At 37.0% G+C, this 21,907-nt stretch overlaps 3 protein-coding genes across 5 annotated transcripts in view; 2 read left to right on the top strand and 1 right to left on the bottom strand.

Annotated features, from left to right (window-relative positions):
* Positions 1-528: 528 nt before the first annotated feature.
* On the bottom strand, positions 529-5,962 carry LOC114924786 (protein MAINTENANCE OF MERISTEMS-like). 2 transcript variants are annotated; one of them, XM_072207940.1, is made up of 6 exons: positions 5,537-5,962; positions 5,007-5,121; positions 3,498-3,616; positions 2,328-3,071; positions 2,133-2,245; positions 529-2,058 (listed from the first exon to the last, which is right to left on the bottom strand). In XM_072207940.1, exons 4-6 carry the CDS (start codon positions 2,522-2,524, stop codon positions 2,039-2,041), a joined length of 330 nt encoding a protein of 109 aa, XP_072064041.1. In that variant the 5' UTR covers positions 2,525-3,071; positions 3,498-3,616; positions 5,007-5,121; positions 5,537-5,962; the 3' UTR covers positions 529-2,038. The 2 variants fall into 2 exon arrangements, 1 of the variants encoding a protein (XP_072064041.1); XR_011868024.1 differs by lacking the exons at positions 529-2,058; positions 2,133-2,245; positions 2,328-3,071; positions 3,498-3,616 and adding an exon at positions 4,490-4,898 and having other exon boundaries at positions 5,537-5,939.
* A 354-nt stretch (positions 5,963-6,316) lies between these two features.
* On the top strand, positions 6,317-11,886 carry LOC112723246 (probable inactive DNA (cytosine-5)-methyltransferase DRM3). Of its 2 annotated transcripts, none has more exons than XM_025774511.3 (10): positions 6,317-6,619; positions 6,845-6,966; positions 7,056-7,152; positions 7,295-7,341; positions 7,804-7,902; positions 8,270-8,369; positions 9,356-9,486; positions 9,761-9,860; positions 10,086-10,165; positions 10,285-11,886. In XM_025774511.3, exons 2-10 carry the CDS (start codon positions 6,850-6,852, stop codon positions 11,617-11,619), a joined length of 2,106 nt encoding a protein of 701 aa, XP_025630296.1. In that variant the 5' UTR covers positions 6,317-6,619; positions 6,845-6,849; the 3' UTR covers positions 11,620-11,886. The 2 variants fall into 2 exon arrangements, with proteins under 2 accessions (XP_025630296.1, XP_025630295.1); XM_025774510.3 differs by having other exon boundaries at positions 9,752-9,860.
* A 2,198-nt stretch (positions 11,887-14,084) lies between these two features.
* The window catches only part of LOC112723245 (uncharacterized), a 44,794-nt gene continuing 36,971 nt past the window's right edge, over positions 14,085-21,907 (top strand). Inside the window, 10 exon segments of the mRNA XM_025774509.2 lie at positions 14,085-14,524; positions 14,706-14,787; positions 15,555-15,658; positions 17,442-17,537; positions 17,614-17,661; positions 18,671-18,712; positions 19,824-19,927; positions 20,060-20,177; positions 21,330-21,431; positions 21,557-21,757. Of these exon segments, the coding sequence (XP_025630294.1) occupies positions 14,510-14,524; positions 14,706-14,787; positions 15,555-15,658; positions 17,442-17,537; positions 17,614-17,661; positions 18,671-18,712; positions 19,824-19,927; positions 20,060-20,177; positions 21,330-21,431; positions 21,557-21,757 (912 nt within the window). The 5' untranslated portion in view covers positions 14,085-14,509.

Here is a 21,907-nt window from a genome sequence, read left to right as displayed (position 1 = left end):
CCAGGCACTTCATTATCCATGCCGGCATGTATTGTCATGCTGTGCATATGCACGCCTGACGTGGTCCACCTATGTGCACGAGATGTATCGACTTAGATCCGTGTATGATGTTTATCGGATGGGATTCATTCCTTCGATTCCGGAGGGATTCTGGCCGCCATATGATGGTTCGACCGTCGTACCGGACCCGACTAAGAGATGGGCGACTGAGGGATGCCCTAGGACCACAAGGATCTGGACTTCGATGGACGAGGTTGACCCGAACCAGCCCAAGAAATGTGGACTATGCTGACAATCCGACCACACACATAGCAGTTGTCCCCAGAGAGGAGTGACAGTTGGATCTGCAACTGCTAGTAATGTGTGATGTCTATGCTTTTTGTTATGTCATGTTGTATTTCAGTTACCATTTTATTTCCGTTGTATGGTTTATTGTTAGCAATAGCTATCTACTATTGATGTTAATTTAAATTTATCATGCATTATGTTTTTATAAATTGGGTACACGTGCTTACTAGTGATTCCTTATTTTAATAAAGTTTATCAGCGATTTCTTTTTCATAATACAATATAACATAAGGTAACAACGTTTTGCATGAAAAATAAACTACACCACATACATAAAACATGACACATAAATAAGTTTCCATACATAACTAATACAGGAATACATAAAACATGTAACGAATCCACTATGTCCTCATAAGAGATGTGATCCGGTGAAGCAGCGCCAAGGTCATCTAACCCGTCGGCCTCTCTGTGCTAGGGGGACCTCATCACCACTCCCGTCATCGTCACCATCCGAGTCACCATCCCCTCCCTGGGGATCTACATCCGATGTGACAGCATGCGATGTAGACGGATCGGCCTGTGATGATCTGGTCCCTGCAAAAGCAGAGGGAGGTGTCCCACCCAGCACAAACGTGTGTGTCGTCCATCGATCCAGAAGGAGGCTCGTTCAGGTCCACATCTACCCGAGCCTGGGATCTAGGAAGCGGAGACCTGCGCCTGGCCAGCTCATCCTCCTGCATGATCATGCTGATCTCATCTAGAAAGTGTGACCCTCCAAACTCTGCATCAAGGCCCTCACTATCGAGCAAGTCCGACAACATCTGACCAAGGCTAATATACGGCTGATGCTCCTGCAAACTATCATCACACGCTGGAACCCCAGCGAAATAGTCTCCAAATCCGCAACCAGGAATATCAGCACCCCCTAAACCCCTATTCCCCCATCCACGCTGCCTCCGTCACCACCACCTCTATGACCACCTGAGCCCCCTGCGTGCCCGACCCGACCTCCACGGCCTTGACCATCATCGGGTCCCCCGTCATCCCCGTCACTACCTCCCCCAGGACCCTTGTCCCCCCACGACCGTCACCATCCCCTCCTCCACCGCCACGTCGGATACGGCCTCGTCCACGACCTCTGACTCCATGGAAGCCACAACCCCTCCCACCTCGCCTCCCACGTCCCCTCTCCTCCATCACATCAATGGCCTCCGCCAGCCAAATCCACTCACGCTGGCTAGACCGAGTCCTAACACGCTACCTCCTAGCAACCCTACGGTTGTCCGAAACATCAGGCAGCTAGTCCATGTCCAGGACTCGTCTGGAGCCTCGCTCAATCGCCTGAGCTGGTATCGCAGCTGCCTTAGGGTCACCTAGGATGAGCTCAGGTGATAAAAACCTCCTGCCGTGCTGATACCACCAATCAAGGTACTCATGAGAAGGCCCTGGACCAGGTACGATATCAAACTGTAGCACGTGCTGTGCCCTGTCGGCCCAATGAATGTGCGAACTCTGTAGTGTCAACGGAAACTAACGATCTCCACCCCTCCCATCCTTTGACATCAGAAAATCTATGCTCAGGGCAGCACGTGGCCGACCCTGAACCCCACCAAACTGAGGACGCACCCGATCTACCGGATGCCATTCAATGACAGCAAAATAGATCAACGTTGTCGTAGCCCTCCACAGAGTCATATGGCGTGGCTCCAAGATCTCGGGGTGTACCACCTGCACGACCTCCGCCAGGCTATATGGCATCCACAGAAACTGCGCATACAAGTTCAAATTGTTAGTCAGCATAAACTAATAAAGATGCAAATTCAACATGAAGGTGAAAATACTCATATCCCCCGGCTGGAGCAAATCAATCCTCAGTCCCCAATTTGCGACACGAGGTCCCCAATTTGCGACACGAGGCCCCTTGTCGCTCAAGCTCGGCTGATAACCTCCCCATCTGATAACCACAACATTTAGTTAACAATGATTTTAAATGCTAAAAAAATGGAAAATAGTTTGCATGGCTAAATGGAGACTACCTCGACGCCAACGGCCAATGAAAAACATCATATCCGTCCGGCCGGAATCCAGGAAACCTCCAAAAGATCCACGACTGTAGAAGCTGTAGTGGACCAGCCAACTTGACGACATTTCTGTTCGCTACACGGCACAAGCACCTATATAGCCATGACAATGCAGCAGAACCCCAACTGTACTGATCCATGTCCTCCAACATGGCGACGTACGACAGCCATCAGATGTGGAGGCGGGTACCTGACTTGTCCTCAAATAGCTGCGTCGATAGGAGCATCGTCATGTACGCACGGGCATACCTCCTAATCGTTTCCTCATCTGTCCCCCTGTGGAAGCTCACTAAACGTCTCCTCAAACCATGTGCACTTTACTGTGAACTTGTCAATGCAGTTCGCAGGAGGCAACACCCCGAGCAGCTCCTCAAACCACACCCATGGTGGTCGGCCACCCTCTATATATCGTGAAAAGTTTGTCAAGCATCCGCTAACATACTGACCGTTGATCGGGAGACCACGGTGGTACGCTACATCCTGTAGGGTTATCGTGCACTCCCCAAAAGGCATGTGGAATGTATGTGTCTCAGGGCGCCATCTCTCTACGAAGGCGCTGACCAACAGCTCGTCCAACCGAAACCAGCTCTCGTTCAATCTTGCAAGATGGTAAAGACCAGCCATCTGCAAGTAAGGAACGATCCTGTCATCCAACATCATCCCGTGCTGCGGTCTCATACTGCTGATGCATCGATGGGGCTGCATAAGAACAAAAGATGACTTCTCACATTCGTCACAAAAAAACTGCTCGATGCATCAAAATTTCTAGTTGCCACAGACATTGCATGCTATCACTTTGCAAACATTTTTACAATAAATCCCTACCAATCTTTTAAAGATAAAAACGCTAACCACTACATTACTCACGATTCAATTCTTCGTATTAACAAAAACATTAATAACATGAGATAAAAAAATGTTCTTTTTATTAACACACATAGAAACCTGTACTTAACCATGTTCATGACTCTACAACTAATCCTGTTCTATAGTTAATGACTCACTAAGTCTGACATGAACTAAATTCAAATATCTGTTTTTCGATTTGTTTTAAAAATCTCACACTAACAGTTCTATCTAACTACTAATTTATTTAAAAAAAATTAAATATTTAAAAACACTAACCTCCAGGTGGACGGCACCGGCAATATGCGCGACTCCATCTAGTTGATACAGACGATTCGGATCGTCCTCCATGCATGCAGATTCGGTTGTCTCCGGGTTGCTTTCAAAGAATCTCAGAACTGGGTGGTGGGGTTGGGGTGGGGTATGAGGTTTCTATGGTTCGAATCAATTGATTTCGATTTGTTTATATAGCGAAAATAAAAAAAATCGAATCAATTTGATTCGAATTATGCACGATGAGAAGTGCATGTAAATCGAAACAAGTACATTCGATTTACAAAACCATCAAATCGAATCAAATGGTTTCGATTTACGTTGGGCATGAAATCCGTTGGCTAAATCGAATTTTCTCAATTCGATTTATTCACTTTTCAACCATTCACATAATTCGAATTAATTAGTTTCAATTTTTATTCTAGAAATCGAATCACGCACGCTAAATCAAATTCATTCAATTCGATTTATATAGAAAGGTGGCTTGGAACTTTGACGTTGCATCTTTTAGTTTGAGATATTCAGGACATATTAAAATACATTGGGTTTATTAAGGTCATTTGCCCATAAAATTAAGAGTAAATTAGGTCCAACACATGATAGATTGTTCTCTAAAATAATAAAATTAACTCTGATTACAAAAATTCAGTCAAATTTTGGAAGGTATTATTTTTTATCAGTAAGCAAAAGTGTAAGGCCTGATTGGACTTAAGATAGCCAGGAATTGGTCCTAAATTCCTAATATAGCCTAATAATTTTTAACTTTATGAGCTACAAACTCTCAGGCGGAATTCTGTGGAAAAAAATTTAACCCAACAATATGTGTTTTTAGCAAGGTTGCGAGAACCGGACCGGTCAATAAACCGGTGAGGTCACTGGTTCAATGGTTCACTGGTTCGACCGAGGTTGAACCGGGGTTCAACCGGTTTAATTAAATATTAAATAAAATTATTAAACTTAATAAAATTCAATAATTTATAACTTAATAAAATTTAATATTTTACATAATAAATTATCCATTACTTAAGATTAGAGGTTCACAAACAACTTCAAACATCAAAGTTTATAACTAAACAAAAAATAAAACGTACATAATGACAAACCCATAGTGTTCTACATTCAAAAGATACAATTACTAGCAAATTTTCAACTAATCAAAGGTGCAACTCATCAAAAATCATAATTATCATTAACAGGATCAAAGACAAGGAAAACCACCTGATGAGACAATATGATTAACCTCTTAATACATTAACAGGATCAAATAACATAAGGATATGATTAGGCTTACCAATCTAGAGTACTTGGATTATGAATCATCGGCGAGTGTAGATTTATTACCGTACGTAGATTTATTTGAGTTATAAGCACAATTATGACACAATTTATGTTTGATAAAGCTCCCTTCTGCCATTGATTAATATTTAGACAGTAATGGTTAACAAAGCACCAGGTGCATGTGCATTAGCTGAGATAAGTTTTACTCTTTACAATTAGAAAGTTAGACATTCGTACCTGTTTTAGTGCCAATGCAATTCAGCACTCTGAGGTAACTAAATAGTTTTCCTCAACATCTGCAGTATGGCTTCTGAGTCTCTTATTTCCTGGCTTTCTTGTGATTCATCAAGCCCTTGAAAGAAATCAGCATTAGTGTAAGTTCTAATTCCAGGACCATGTCCTCCACTATTAACCAAACCACTGATCTAATTTCAAGTACAAACTCTTTCAAACCCACCTAGCAGGCTAGCACCTACTACATAAGCAAATCACCAAGGTGGTGATCAACCAAATACCATGAATAAACAGAGTACACCACTTTGTGCATACAGAAATAAACCATGAACAGAATCAAAACATGAACAGAGTAAACAGAATTCACAGGAACATGAACAGAATCAGAATCAGAATCAGAACATGATCAACCAAATACCATGAATAAACAGAATACACCAACGAACATGAACAGAGAGCAACATGTTTTCTGTGATAGAGAAGAACAGGAACAAGAACAGAACCATGAACGGAGGTGGAAGGAAGAGTATTACCGGCGAGCTGGGCGAGGTGGAGAGTTGGGCGATGACGGTGGAGGTGGGGAGCTGGGCGACGGTGATGGAGGAGAGCTCGGCGACGACAGTGGAGGTGGAGAGCTGGGCGACGACGGTGGAGGTGGGAAGCTGGGCGACGGCGATGGAGGAGAGGTGCGACGGTGGAGGTGGCGAGCTGGGGGACTACGATGGAGGACCGGAGCTCTGCGACGGCGATGGAAGAGAGGTGCGACGGCGATGAGTGGCTGTGGCCTGTCGGAGGGTGAGAGGGTGAGAGAAACTGAGTGGCTGAAGAGGGTGAGACGGTGATGAAGAGGCTGAAGAGGGTGAGAGGCTGTGGCTGTGGGTGGCTATGGACACTGTGGGGAAAGGGAACTGGGGAAGAAAGGGGAAAGAAAGGGGGGGTATCAGATTAGGGTTAGTCGCGAGCGTTTTTCTTTTTTTTTTTTTTTAAAAAAATGCCAAAACGACGTCGTTTGGCTTATGAATTCGCAAACCATTGAACCGCAAAAAAACCGGACGGTTCTTCCGGTTCGCCGGTTAACCGCCGGTTCGACCGGTTTTTGGCCGGTTTTTTGCCAGGCGGTTATTAGTGTTACCCGGACCGGTTAGGTGACCGGTTCCTGGTTTTTCCGGTTGAACCGGCCGGTCCGGTCCGGTTTTCAGAACCATGGTTTTTAGTATTACACTCTTACCCTTTCTACGACCCACGTGTAATCCCATGTTAACATGTCGAATGGGGCCCAGGAATCCAGCTTCACAGAATCCGCCATCTAGACTCTGCAGATTGCAATATGTGTTAAGTTTAGTTTTACACTTTTACCCTTTCTACGACCCACCTGTAACTCTGAGAAGTGTGAAATTGTGCGAGTTCGTGTCACGTGTTTGCGCACTACTAACGTGGGCAACATCCCTTCCTCCTTCACTTTCACAGTTTCACTTCACTTTGTTTGGGTTCTTTTCTCTTAACCAGTGTGCAGCGAGTGCGATCACGCGCCTTCACCCCTTCATCCTGTGCGCGTTGGAAAACCCACACTCAACTCAACCGAGCACAGCTCTGTCGCCGGTTCTAGCTCCGCTCAGGTATTCCCCTTTTTCACACTTGCACCCACTCAATTCAATTCCCTTTTAAACAATCACTCAAATTCACGAATCTCTCTCTCCCCGAATTAATTACCTTAGTAAAATTCATCAAAAAATTAACGGGATTATAAGAACAAGAATTTTTATGTCAGTTTATTAGGTTTTTCTAATAATGTTAATTCGATACCTAATTGTAATGTAACTATATTTACATGCATTGGGCAGTTGCAATGGCAGGGAGTTCAAATAGAAGAGAGGGCAAAAACGCTATGGTTCCAAAACCTGAATTGCTGGATTTTGATGTTGAGCTGCAGCCACCTTTTGCTACATTCTCTGAGAATGTTGGGGTATGCTACTCACACATATGAATATGGCCCATTCATACTATTAATTGTTCCAATTATAGAATAAATTTACATCAATATACGATTGGCAGGATAATGTTGCAAGTTCATCTGGAAGCCAACTGCGTTCATTTTTTGTTGGAATGGGATTCCAGCCATCCCTTGTTGATAAAGCCATTGAGGAGAATGGTACACTACTTTATGTGCTAGCATGAATTTTTTTGGTTGAGTCTTGAGGCTTGACCTAATTGCATATCATATTTCATGCTATTCCAGTATTATGATTTTCTGCAATTCCTCATTAATGATTATTATATATGTGTATAATTAGGTGAGCAAAATTCGGACAGGCTATTAGAGGTCCTCTTGAGCTATTCGGTGAGTAGACCATAATTTATCTTACGTGCACCTTCAATGTTCGTGTTCTAGGGTTGCGGATGGAGAAGTTTTTATTTGATTATAGTAGATTATAACTGATAATTGGGAAGTGAAACTTTATGATTTCGTTATACTTGCAGATAGATATGCATCAGAGATTCAATTTAACATTTCGTTGAGCATGTACATTAAATTCCATGATACTTCTAGAAAGTAGAAAATGGTGAAAAAGAAAAAAGAACCTAATTTAATAATAATAATTTTGTTTATTGGACTGTAATTTCAATGAGTCAGGAACTGCATAAAATAATTCCTTTGCTGTTTCTGTTTATCCACTTTTATTTCTTTTGTATATGTAATTAAAGGTTAACTTACAATATATTTTCACTTTTCCAAGTATTATTCTTTCTACATGGTTGATGTAAAATTTTTACAGCTGCAACTTGTTTTGCAACTATATAGGCACTTCAAAAATCAAATTCAGAGTCTTCAGATTCTCTAGAGAGCTTATTTGATGATAAGGATTCTCCTGAAATTTCCACAGTCAATCAACCAAAAGAGGTACTTCCTTCTTACTCCTTTGGAAACATCAGTTTATTTTGCTTCTTCTCATCAACCTTTAATACCCATACAAAATTTATTTTTGAGTTGTTGTCAACTTTGTTACATATATCACGTGCATCAGTTATGGCTGCGGTCAATAGTTTGTCACATATGCTGACAATTGAACGTTTGCCTTTTCTATATATGGTGACAATTAGCTTTGCATTCTACGTTTCTCCTTCCTCTTGGCATTGATGGCATTCAATCCTTTTCCTTTTTGTGCTTGGCATTCATTTTTTTTTCTAGTTTAATCAGTCTTCATGATATAGCGTTATGTTTTATCTAATCTGAGTTTTGTTCTTGTTTGGCATAATATCTCTTGCAGGAGTTAGATGAATTTGGTGAATTTATTGATGACAAAAGAAGTTCCTTACTGATGATGAATTTCTCTGCAGAGGAGGTAGACTTTGCAATCAGTAAGCTTGGTATGTGAAAGTATATGTAATCTGAATGTACATCCTTATTTCTGGAGCTGCTTCTGAGTGATCAATATGTACTTTCCTATGCTACATGCACAAAGTAATTTTTTTATTGGAAAAGAAAATGTGTAATGCCTACGTATGCTCAGATCAAAGTGCATTTTATTGTTATGGTCATTTTACAAATCGGATGCACCGATTTGTTTTTGAAAAGTTACAAATTTTGTAATGTTGAAATCGGACCATCTGATTTTACTTTTCTAAAAATTAAAAAAAAATTAAAATATTGAAATCGGACCCTCCGATTTCTATTTTAGAAAGTTTAAAAATTAAAATCGGATCTACCGATTTGTGTGGTGTCCAGAAAAAAATTTGCATGCACTGAAATCAGAGATTTCATATTTCTTTTTGCCACTCAACAAATCTGACCGTCCGATTTGTTTAATAACAATTTAAAAAAAATTAATACCATATTAAGAAAAAATAATGATTTCAATAACAATGCATACCACACCATTTTCATCCATATTAAAAAAAATTAGCCATGCTACATGGGGCGGCATTTATTCTTTTATTTGTCTTTTCTGGTGATAACTGACCTGGAAAATATGTTTTATGCTTCTTTTGACTATCTGATGAAGTGTTGCATGACTTTGATCGAATATCTATGTTTTCTTGGATTATTAGTTCCAATCTGCACTTTTGGACATGCTAGTAGTATTTGGTTAAAGTATGTAAAGTGTAAACAAAAACATGAAGTCCACCATAAATTGAATTGATGTGCATTTAGACATTTGGGGTAATATTTTATAGGATAAGTGCTAGGATGAAAAAACTTTTATGTTGGTGTAGCAGCCAACATTTCTCTTGAAGATATGTGAATATATATAACTTCTAACAACAACAAGGTCTTTTGACCTAGGTGGCAAAAACAACAGTAACTTCATGCATTACTGCTTCAAATAGAGATTTGATTGTGTGTTTCGAAACAGGTGATGGAGCTTCAGTTCCTGAGCTGGTGGACTTCATCTTTGCTGCACAGATAGCTAAGAAGTTAAACAGAGAAACAGTTCATATAAAAAGGGAAACAATTGATATCACCTGCGATGACACAGGTGGTGAGGTATTGAGATTTAATCCATTTTTGTGAGATGTTTCAGGAGATGATGCTATGCTTATGTGATTCTGATACTCTGATTTCTTAAGTTAAAACTCAACTGTATCCATATACAAAACGTTATCTACCATGTTCCTATATGTTATGAACTTTATTTCTTTGTGTTCTTTTATAGGTATGATCTTATCAAGTTTGCCCCTGTATTATGTTAACTTATGTAAATTATAATTATTATTATCTCTTTAATATGCATCTAAAATTTGTGATTTAGGGATTTCAGATTAGCAATGAACGACTATTTGGGATTATGGAAAAAACACTTCAATTGCTTGAAATGGGTTTCTCTGAGAATGAAGTATCCTCAGCAGTTGATAGATTAGGTCAGTAATTGAGACGGCTGATCTATTTTAACTGATAAGCTATGTGACTATTTTTTTACATTTTTCTTTGAAAAGCAATTATCTTTAGTTTGCGCAATGATGTTATTGGTTGTTTTTTTCAAATTTGGAAAATTCTATATATTTCCTTACCATTTATTTCCTTTACAAAGTCTTACGGTTGCTTTTGTCTCTGCAACTTTGGCTTCTAATATGGTGTTTTATCAGGGACGGAGGTTCCAATTTCAGAGCTTGCAAACTATATTTTTGCAGAGCAAAGTGGGATCGAATATGTAATGGAATATAAGGTTAAACTAATATCATACTGTCCCTAGTAATTTTTTATTAATAATGTTTTTGAATAGATTTTTTTTAAGAATAGTTATCGTCGGTGCTTTACTGAATCTCAAATTTCTTTTTCATTCAGTATCCCTTTACTTCAATGTATTCTATGGGGATCAAAGAAGAGCAACAATGGGATGGTACAGCTGAAGTAAAAACTGAGAGTTTTGGCTATGAAGCTCCACAGTCAGGGCCGATCAACTTTGGGGGAACTTTTAGTGACAGGGGTAAACGAGTGAAGGAAGAGGGTATTGATGAATTTGCAAATGGTGCTTCTGACATGGGATACTCTGATTTCATGGAGAATGATAGAAGTAAAAGGCCCAAGAATGAATATGAGGAGGATGAGTCGAGCTCTTTTCTTGATATTTATTGGATGGAAGAAAGGGTTGATGCTCAGGTTGCTAGAATGACAGAACTTCACAGATCAAATCCAGCCAGGAATCTTTGCGATCTGGCTGCGAAATCTCCGTTTTTCTTATTTGGAAACGTCTCTAACATTTCTTACGAGTCTTGGACAAAAATGTCTCAGTTTTTATATGTTGAACCTGAATTTGTTAATACTCGGTTCTTTTCAGCCTTAAATAGAATTGAAGGATACGTACACAATCTCCCATTTGAAGGCCGGACACACATCCTTCCGAAGCCACCTTTGACTATAGAAGAAACAATGCCACGGACAAGGAAGTGGTGGCCATCTTGGGATTCAAGAAAGCAGTTGAGCAGCATCTGTTGTGAAACCAATGGAATATCTCGCCATTGTGATTGGATAGGAAAGATTCTAGCTGATTCTGGTGGAGTTCCCACACCTGAACAGCAAGAAGACATTGTTCGAAGCTGTCGCATATTAAATCTTGTGTGGACTGGTCAATACAAACTAAGCCCTGTAGAGCCTGACAAGTTGGAGTTTATCTTGGGCTACCCTTTGGATCACACTTCTGCCGTGTGTAACTTGGCTGAAAGACTAGAATTACTTAAATACTGCTTTCAAACAGACACATTGGGGTATCATCTCTCAGTGTTGAAGCCACTGTTTCCTAATGGTTTGACAGTGTTATCAATTTTCAGTGGCATTGGTGGTGCTGAAATCGCACTTCACCGCCTCGGTATCAAGATGAAAGCGGTCGTCTCCGTTGAGACTTCTGAGGCAAAGAGAAAGATTCTTGAGAGATGGTGGCGAGTTTCGGGACAAAAAGGTCATCTGGTGCAGATGGAAGAAGTTCAAAAGCTGACTAGTAAAATACTTCAGGGTTTAATCAATAAATTTGGTGTGTTTGACCTGGTAATTTATCAGCACCCTAACTCTTATGCAAGTTCCAGGATTGATCCCACAGGGAGACACCCAGCTTTTGATTTTTCTTTGTTTATTGAATCTGTTCGCCTTTTGCAACGTGTGAGAGGCTCGTGTAAAAGGAGTTAGGTTTAGTGACTCGTCTGTTTCTTGTAGTAAATTATGTCAGTCTATGTATATATAAAATATATCCATGCTTTTATTACTAGATGTTTAGGTTCAATGCTATCCAACCTGAGAATGGTGGTTGAACTTTATGTATGACTTTTTGTAGATCCATATGGATACATGTCTAGACTGGTTGTGTGGATATTTATTTTCGTTTTGTTGCGTTGTATCCATAGAAATTAATTTGGATATTTTCGATATTAATCAGAATTTATTTGTGGTGTTCAAGGTTCGCTTGTTCGTTTTCTACGTTCTACAGCACAATTATCTAATCATTAAATCAAATTATCAATGAATACGAATGGCCGGCAACGGTGACAAACAAGCAGGATAATGTTATAGAATGGGCAAAGATTATTTATTTATATTTTTGACAAAGTTTTCAACTAATATTCTAATAGTCTAACATATTAGACGGACACAATAAGATTACAAAATACTTGACCTTTTCTATTGTCTGGTGCTAATTAGATGTACATGCGTCAGCCGTATGTTAAAGGCAGCACATATATTTTGCGTACACTTTTATTTTTTTTAGTTTATAAATATTAGATTTAAGGATAAATCACACAAATAAAATAATTTTAACTCAAAATTACACAAATATTCTAAATCAGAATTAATTACACGCAACAAACACCTCTATATAAATCGAATTAAATTGACTCGATTTACGCTATTTATATGTAAAATATAAATCGAATCAATTTCATTTGATTTTATATATAAATAGAGTAAATTAAATCAATTTGATTCTATTTATATAGAAGTGTTCATAACATAATTTGTAACTAATTCTAATTTAGAACACCATCTGGAATTATTTTTTAGTGTGATTTATTCTTAATTTAACTATTTTGTATTTTAAAGACAAATTTTAAGATACAATAATAAATTTTTTAAATTTTAATTATATTTACTGCATTGAAAATGTAAAAAAAATATTTTAATAAAATGTTTTTTATAACATTTTTAAAATATACTCTTAAAATATATATTGGCAACCCATAAATATTATTAGCTTCAGGAAATATAGGCATTCATCATTTGTAATAAATAAAGTCCGACAAGCTTGATATATTCATTCAATCCTTCGTGTTCGCAATAAATAGAGAGTTCAAAAATAGGTTTTAAGGGACAAAATGTGGGAAAATTTTCAAGGACACTGTTGTCCTCGGAAAAGACTAACTTGATTTTGACCCATAATAATTATAATGAGTGGATTATTCGGTTTGCTAAGGATGAGTTTGTCCTGTAGTCTGTACTTTTGATAATATGCCGGATTTATTACTTGAAAAATCAAAACAGAAAATTACTATTTTAAATTATGATCATGATTACTATTTCATATTTACATGTCAATTTAGGCATCTATACTTGTCCAGCTATGTGAGAACTATGCACCACAAGTTTCACACAAAATACCAGAAAAGTTTCTGCGACAAAACAGACAAATAAAACAGAAATTAATTACCGGAATTAGATTAGATTAAATTATATATAATGAAAATATTATAAGAATTAATGACTAATTTTTTATCATGTATAATTTATAATTTTTTATTATTTTTATATATATTCAATAAATAAATAAAAAAGTGAATTAATAAAAACGTCAATGGCTATTTATATAGAGAAATTCTAGAAATTATAATTTTTAGTAATTTTAGCCATCATTTAACTATTATAAACACTAAATTATCTTTAAAAAATAAATTTTACTAATTTATGTATGTAAATTCTAAAAAAATGTGAATGAAAATTGTATTGATTCGTAAAATTCTGGTAAATATAAGTGTAAATTATATAATTTTTATGTGCAAAATTCTAAAAATATGAATATCAATTATTATTGGTTAAATATTGCGCTTTTTATTTTTGTTATTTGGCTTCCAATGGTCTTTTCAAATAATGTGGACAGTTTATGTGTTTTTTTTTTCATGTAGAGAGCACAAATTTGAGGGTTAAATTTGTGACTTCCAATTTTTTTTTTAAATACCTAAATTTGAGAGTTAGATTTAGGTTTTTTATTTTAATTTTTTTAAATATACAAATCTGACTTTTAGATTTATATTTTAATATTAAAAAAATTTTAAAAGTTCAATTCGAATCCTTCAATTTATTTTACAATAAAAAAAAATTATTTTAACATAAATTGAACCATCTGATTTATGTACTATAAAATCTGACCTTTAAATTTTTTTACTTCTCCAAATCTAAGAATCCAATTTATTACTTAAAATAAAAAAAAAATTAAACTCATAAAAAAAACCCCAATTATTTATTATAATAAATTACACACAATCTTCTTCCATATCCAAACAAAATTAACCCAAATATCGGTAAAAAATAATAATGTTTGTTCACGTAGTATTGCTCATTTATATATACTATCAATATCAATAAAAGGAAAAAATAAAAAAAATGAAGGTTAGAGCGGTAGAGGGTGGGGCGTGTCAGAAGCAGAAGCAAGTTTTAGAAGCAAGGTTATGTTAATTGCCTGATATGTTACGGCCTTAGGGGTTGTCCCCACTTATAAACGTGTAAGTGCAAGTGACCACTGACCGCGACCTATATAGCTTCTTTCATTTATTTCACACATATTAACAAACATCGCATTCCGTTTCTTCTTTCTTCCAATTCGCTCTTCCATTTCACGCCATTTCTTCCGCATCTAACCGCCACCACCGTTTCCATCATCCTCATCATCACCGAACCCTAACTTACTCTCTCTCTGATGGATTTCGATTTCGATTTCGATTTCGATTCCGATTCCGATTCTCCTCCTCCTCATTCCGCCGATTGATCGTAACGCCGAGTTTCTTCGGATCGTTCCTGCTAATCCTTCACCATGTTCGAAGCTCACGTAAGTCTCCTTACACAATTTTTCCTCCGAACTTAAATTCTTTGTTTCCAGAATTTGTAACTGCATATAGTGATCGTATTTTCAATCGTCGCTGTTCCTTTTGATGTTTCGGATGATCGTGTGAGCTGAGGCAAATGAGGTAGTTGATAATGTTGCATTCTGTTGTTGCTATTGTTGACAGGTACTGCATTTGCTTCGAAGATATTTGGGCGAATATGTCCATGGACTCTCTCAGGAGACCTTGAGAATTAGCGTCTGGAACGGTTCGTATTCTCCCTGATATCTCCTATTTCCCGTTTTCTAGCATTTTACGCTCTTTATCACTCATGTCCCTGCTCATTCTCATTCTTACCTCAAAATGCATTTAAACGTACTCGAGTTGAAGATTAAACTGAACATTGAGCTGAGGACTGCGTTTTTTTAATTTTTAATTTTTTCAAGTCCACAAAGCTGGCAAAGGTTGAGAGGTAGTTTGCTAGTTATGGAGCATGTAAACATTGGATATTTCCTGGTTTCACAGTCCCTTTTACTATTTGCTGTCAATTTTGTAATCATCTTTAAAGGCTGTGAGTGTACATAGGAGGATAAGAGTAGAATTCTACTCTTTTTAGTCTTTTTAGATGAAATGCTTATGGTGCGTTTGGTTGGAGCTTAACTATAGAGCCTCCGGTTAGATATTTTTTCTTTGACATATCTTGTGAGTAAAGGCTTGCCTGTTTCTCACACCGTTGATATAAATTGTTACTGTTTGTTTTCAGTCTTACTAGAGCTGAAATTGCGTATGTAGCAGAATATCTATTATTATTATTATTATTAGGAGGTGTTGTGAAGTACCTTCTGTTGTTTTATAAAATTATGATATTTTTTATAATTTAAATTTATTGAGGTGACCTTTGTCGCATACATCTAATTATGTGATTACATTGGGTTGAAATTGTGTCGCATCATTCATTCAAGTTTTCACATTAATCTTAAATAGTTGAGAGATAGTTTGCACATTGTTATTCTAACCCAAGTATGATCACTTCAGGTGATGTGGTCCTCAAAGATTTGAGGCTGAAGGCAGAGGCACTGAATTCGCTAAAACTCCCTGTTACTGTCAAAGCTGGCTTTGTTGGTTCCATTACATTGAAGGTAACGATACGTTTAGCATTTTGAATTGTTGACCTTTGGTTTACATCTAAAATCACATGGATATATATACATTTTTAGATACTTACTTGTATGCTTAAGTCTGTTTCTAAAATCCAAGGAGGGAAGTATCTGGTTTTTAGCAAATGGATGTTATTTTGACATAGATTCGTGTGGTGGTTTTCCAATGGGGGTGTACCTTCTAAAGTCTTTTTGATGATGAAGGGAAATCTAAATGAAAGGTGATATACTATTTAAGAGAAACAATAAAATAGTAAGAGGAAGAGGGAGAAAAAGGAGAGAAGGGGGGGGGGGGGGGAGCGATGTTGCTAATTATCTCATAATAATCATGAATTTCATGCTGAGATCTACATATAGTAGATGGATCAGGGAGGATTTGGATCAGAACTGTAGGCAGGAAAGTTGAGTTTCCTACCTAACCATACGACTCTCAATAACTAACAGATAGAAGGTCCTAACTACCACTACGTGTATGAAGAAATGCTTCAGTTCTCTATTAAAAAAAATAAAAATCTAGCATGCCACTTAGTTCAGCTTGTTATTGACTGGGGAATGATTTGCTGCCGTCTACTAACCCTAGTTTGTTCTAAGCCATGAGAGCATGTTTTGAATTCTTTGTTACAGTGTCAGAAGTTTGTTCATCTGAGGAAATATGAGCTATGTGTGAGTTGTGCACAATTCTTTATAGAACATGGAATAAATTTACCTCCATATGTTTGTTTCTTGAGTGTAGAATTGGATTGTGTGCAAGCGCATTAGTACTCCAGTAGCCAGCGTAAGCAAACAATTTTGGCAATAGTGTTAGCTAAGCCTCTGTGCTCTGCCCTTGTGCTAGATCTAGCAATGATAGGTTGCATCTTTTATGGCCATCATACGAGTTTAAGTTCAATCCGGAGAATATACAAGCACCTGAGGTTGGTCTTCTATCATCTATGTTAGTTGCCCAATCAGCATCACAAGACCCTATATTACAAGTTACCCAAGTTCTTTGATTAGTTACATCTGTACGCAATTGACATCACAAAACCCTCTTAAGCCCAAGAGAATGAGTGGATTTTACCACATGCAGGCCATGCTGAACTGCTCTTGCCAATGTCCGAAGTGATGCCTTCCACTGAACCTCTAAAGGTTCCGACATAATCCCTGTTTACATTAAAGTATATAACCTTGTAATTGTTGTATACCAAGGAGTGTTGACAATTGAACAATATAACGGCATTTTTATCACGGAGACGGAGGAAAGCTTTGTATGGCTGAGTAAACGATTGGCTGACGGGCATAAGATGTTCTTTCTGGACCTAGTATGCATTAGGTGAAAGCTTTGGCATGAGGAATGGAAGGAGTCAGGGGTGGTGGTGAGGATAGCTTTTGGGCCTCAAAGCAAAAATCTTCAAGTTCGGGCTAAGATCAGTCTATTGTTACTTACGGGTAAAGAAAGGTCCTTCGAACTTCACTATAACACAGCCATAAAGGAAGAGAGAGATAGTCAGTTGCCTTATACTTTTATTCCTCTCTCGCTCTCTCTACACACACACACACTCTCTCTCTCTTCCTATATTATGGGAGAAATTATGAGAAGTGAGTTTATAACAAGCATTCTTTTAAGGTTTCATAATTTCAATGCACTCCATTATATTGCTTTTGTCAATGCTTTCTGGTTTACTCTGTTCATCTTTTGTTGCTTTTATTTTCTAGATTACCATTCCATTTGGATTTCTAATTTGACTATTTATTTGATTTTTCCACCCTTTGTAATGGAATATAGGTTCCGTGGAAAAGGTTGGGCAAAGAACCTGTAATCGTTTTGATTGATCGTGTGTTTGTTCTTGCTCAACCTGTACCTGATCGTCGGACTATGAAGGTACAACAGTGTTCTGTATCTACTGGTGTAAGTGATATATTTGTATCTCTTCCAAACTGACTTTGTTTCCTTGTAGGAGGAGGATAGGGAAAAGCTTTTCCAAGCCAAACTCCAGCAAATTGAGGTAAGATTCCAAGCAACTTCTGTGTATGAAGGCTTGTTTACTATTGCTTAGTTGCTTGTGTTATTTTTCCGTTAAAAAACAGCTACAGGACAATGCTAAAACATGTGAATTTGATTCTAGATTAGCCCCAACCATGAAGCAAACATTATGGGAATAGCCTTACATGGCCTTTGAACCTGTAACATGTAACTAGTATTAATTCTGTTAAGCATAACTCTCCATATATATGTGCAAGATTATCACTGCGTTTATTTTAGACCAATGGTGCATCGTATATTGTCATCCAATATTCTTTTAATTGTCTATAATCTAAAATGAAAATGATGTTTTTTGTTCAATTATCTATATTTTTCCTTAAAAAAGAAAAACCATAGAAGCACTTTTTGTCAAAATTAAGCAGATGCATTCTAAATGATATAAATATCTGCACCTGACAGTCATAGGTAGTAACTGTCCCCAAAACTTTCTTCAAACAAATAGCTAATGGTATCCCCTCAACTCCCTGACAAACAAAAATCCTGTACACATGTATTTTTTGGGTTACATGCCCTTGAAATGTCTTCCACATCTGAGCTCTTGTCTAAATATGAAACTAGGGGATTAAGTGATTTTTAAAAAAAATGAATCTGTTGAGTTCATAGCGTATAATTATGGAGTTATCTTGGGTGTTCTCTGGCCTGTCTGCAGACAAGCTTTTTTTTTTGGTGTCTAGAAGGGTACATTAAAGAATGACAAACACAGAAAAAAAGATAACTAAGAAGGATTATAAAGAGATCCCTTCTAAGAGAATTACACAAAGTCTTTCCCAAGGCCCTAGCCATTCTCAAAGAAAGAAAGACAAGCATTTTTAACTATAATGTTTGACATCTTGATTGAAGTAAACAATCTTATTTTTATATGCCAGAGGTAACTTTAAAAGCTTAAGTGTTGGTGAAGTTTATTTTTGTCACTAAACTCACCTTATTGTGATATTTTGACCTAAATTCTTTTGTTTTCTGTCCTTATGCAGGAACTAGAGTCAGCTACACTTGATGCAATATCCAAGTCAAAAGTAGGGAGCATATGACTTTTGTATAATCTGGCTTTTAGTTTTCAAATTCATTTGTTTCTATGTTCCTAATACCCATTTCATTTTCTAGTTATATTAACATTTGCTTTAAATGAATACATTTGCCATGTTTACTAAAAGAGATCTATATAAATGGTTGAAACATAGATATTATCTATGATAGGGAGTACTAATGTATCATGTTGTCCTTTGATGCATGCAACTGACTCCACCTAGGATATAGAGCTTAGTTGTTGTTGAATGGGTGTGTTGTGCAAGGTCAGATGTTAAGATTCGGGTCCATTTTGGTGATGATTTAAATTGAAATAAATCCAGATGATTGTATTAGAGTCATTTTGTGATGCCTTACTTTCATATGAAGTTACCTCTGCAATATATATTGGTTCAATCATGTGTAAAAGGGTATATGAAGCTGCGTTTAATAGGTGGATCAGCATAGAAAATAGAGAGGGAAGATATAGAAACTAGGCAAAACATTTGCGGTTTTACCGCTGTTCTACTGTCCCTGTTTTTTAGGTGGAGATTTCTGTCTGACACAGTGTCTTGTAATACCTGTCTCCAGCTCCAAATACAATCTTGTTTTTTTATCCATGTATTTTGGCCTGTCTCAGTCACCAAGCTCAGCTTAAGAGTATGTAGCTCATTGTTTGAGGTTGAAAGGATCTTAGACAGACACTGAAAATTTGATTCCTTTTTTTGGTTTCTTATGAATTATTCTCTCTTCTTCTGTATATACCAGTTACAGTAGTTTCAGCAGTTGTGTCTGTTATGTAGTTGCTGGCCATAGAGGAGTGATCCTCTACATTACACCTATACTAATCTCTTACTCTGTCACGATGCACTATCTGTTTTGAAGTGTTTGAAATGAGTTGTGCGAGAAAGAGATTATAGATCAGGTTAGAATTGGTCCAATTTGGAAAAATTTAATATTCCATAATTAATTCATTTTGTTTGATGTTAGATAGAGCGAGATGGAATGAATGTTGACTTATGTATAATCACATTGTAAAACTGCCGATAGTATTGTAGTTAAGAAATTAAATGATTTGTGTTTTTCTAATTATAGCATGACTGACAGCTAATTGTCTTACAGTCAACTTCTGGAAATTCGTGGCTGAGTTCCCTTATTTCTACAGTTATTGGAAATCTCAAGATATCCATCAGCAATGTGCATATCAGATATGAAGATTCAGTCAGGTTGGTTAACATTAATAAATACCACTTGAGTTCACTTCCTTCATACCATACAACTGTGCATCCATATTGCCATTTAACTCAATTCCCTTGGCTTATTTTCCATATGCTTATGCAAAGAAGTGTTGTGTGCAGTAATCCGGGCCATCCATTTTCTTCAGGTGTGACTTTGGCGAAGCTTGCTGCTGTTACAATGGATGAGCAGGGAAATGAAACTTTTGATACAAGTGGTGCTTTGGATAGATTGAGGAAGGTGAGCAGTTCCGCTTCATTAAGTTAACTATGAACAGTTCGTTGAAGGTTAATTCTTATTTAAGAAATCTAATTGAAACATCTCGAGGTTAGCTTTGACATAAAAGAAGAATTTGGCTAAAGTGCAATAAATAAGTTTCATGTAATTATATGATATGGTATTAGTACACGGAATTAGTTGAAGATTGAAGAAAAGAAAGCAAGATGAAGGAAAACCATTCATGCCTGTGGAAATTAGATCAACGGTGTTTGGCAAGATTGGTGAAACAAATCAAGTTTTGGCTGGCATTGCATTAAGAATTACTTTTGTGAAGCAGCAAAAACTCTGATTTGGCCACCATAAATTTCAATATCAACTTTTTAGAATGTATGTTTTGGTGATTAAGATATGTCTGCTTTGGTTCTATTTATTTAGTTTTGAGGTTTCTTGTTAGATTATCTCTAATTTTTTTTCTTTAATAAACACATATTATTTCTTTTAGGATAGAGCTATAATTCCTTTCTCATCATAAGTTTGAGTGTTTTAACTATAAAAAACAGTTGTAGTATTCAAAAACATGGGAAGAAAAGTAAGTTTGATAAGCCCTTATGAAAAGCTGAATTGGAATGTTACAATAGAGGATGGTGCAAATGAACCAATATTAACAATTGAAAATGGAGAAAAAAGTGAAAATTTCTGATATGGTTATCTTAATTAGCTCGGTAGAGCATCCAGTTAGGAAGCTAGATGAGATGGAAGGTAGATAGGGGGAGGAAGGTAGAGGAAGGCCAAAAAAACCATACATGAAGTAGATCTATTTGTAAATAGTCTCGCTGTAGATATGATACCTGATAGGGATCAGTAGCATCGTTTGATGCATGTAGGTGACCCCACATAGTGGATAAATCTTTGTTATTGTTGTTGTTGTTGTTGTTGTTTATCTTAATTAGCTCCCCTTTGCATAGAGGCTTAGAACTTTTTTTGTTCTATATAATTGTGGAAGAAATTGAAAATATTAAAAACCTTAGTAATATGTCATAATCATTAATCCTAAAATTAAATTGTATTGTGTAAACAATGAAAGATATAAAAATGCTGATTTACGTGAGCGTTTTGCTTAATTTAAAACAAGTTTAATTATTTTGGCTTGAGATTGTTGTTTTTTCATTACAGTCGGTGCAGCTTGAGAGGTTGGCTCTTTATCATGATTCAGACAGGCTTCCTTGGGAGATTCACAAGAGTTGGGAGGATATCAATCCAAATGAATGGATCGAGGTTTAACCCAATTTATTGATATGTCTTCTCAGTCTATGTTATATATGCATGACTATATAACTGTAACTGGCATTATGATATTGGTCTGTGCCATTTCATCTGTTTTTTATTTTGTTCTGTGCTAGATATTTGAAGATGGCATTAATGAACCTAATGATGAAAAAAAAGTGGCTTCTACGTGGGGCATGAATCGTACATACTTGGTTTATCCTATCAATGCAGTCCTTCAGTATCATCGTCTTGGAAACCAAGAAAGAGTTAATCCAGAAATTCCATTTGAGAAAGTTTCGCTTGTCCTCTCGGATGTCTCTCTTACTCTATCAGAGGTATTGTAGTTCTTAATACTTGATTTTTTTATTTTTCTGTTTTCTAGACTCGCACCTTGCATTTATTTCTCAAGAAGAATCTAATTAAGAGAAATCTAGAAGCCTGAATGCATCAAACCCCAACCATGTTTGTTATGTCACACATCATAT

Source organism: Arachis hypogaea, chromosome 11, assembly GCF_003086295.3.
Source record: "Arachis hypogaea cultivar Tifrunner chromosome 11, arahy.Tifrunner.gnm2.J5K5, whole genome shotgun sequence".
Classification (NCBI taxonomy): domain Eukaryota; kingdom Viridiplantae; phylum Streptophyta; class Magnoliopsida; order Fabales; family Fabaceae; genus Arachis; species Arachis hypogaea.
Note: the sequence above shows the minus strand (reverse complement) of the source record. Positions and strands in the feature narration are given on the sequence as shown.

Coding starts and splice junctions, on each gene's coding strand:
- LOC114924786 (XM_072207940.1), bottom strand. CDS start 2,524: ATGTTGGAGGACATGGATCAGTACAGTTGGGGTTCTGCTGCATTGTCA. Junction 2,246..2,327: donor CATTGGCCGTTGGCGTCGAG/GTAGTCTCCATT, acceptor TGTGGTTATCAG/ATGGGGAGGTTATCAGCCGA. Junction 2,059..2,132: donor GCTCCAGCCGGGGGATATGA/GTATTTTCACCT, acceptor TTGTATGCGCAG/TTTCTGTGGATGCCATATAG.
- LOC112723246 (XM_025774510.3), top strand. CDS start 6,850: ATGGCAGGGAGTTCAAATAGAAGAGAGGGCAAAAACGCTATGGTTCCA. Junction 7,153..7,294: donor TAAAGCCATTGAGGAGAATG/GTACACTACTTT, acceptor GTGTATAATTAG/GTGAGCAAAATTCGGACAGG. Junction 8,370..9,355: donor CTTTGCAATCAGTAAGCTTG/GTATGTGAAAGT, acceptor GTTTCGAAACAG/GTGATGGAGCTTCAGTTCCT.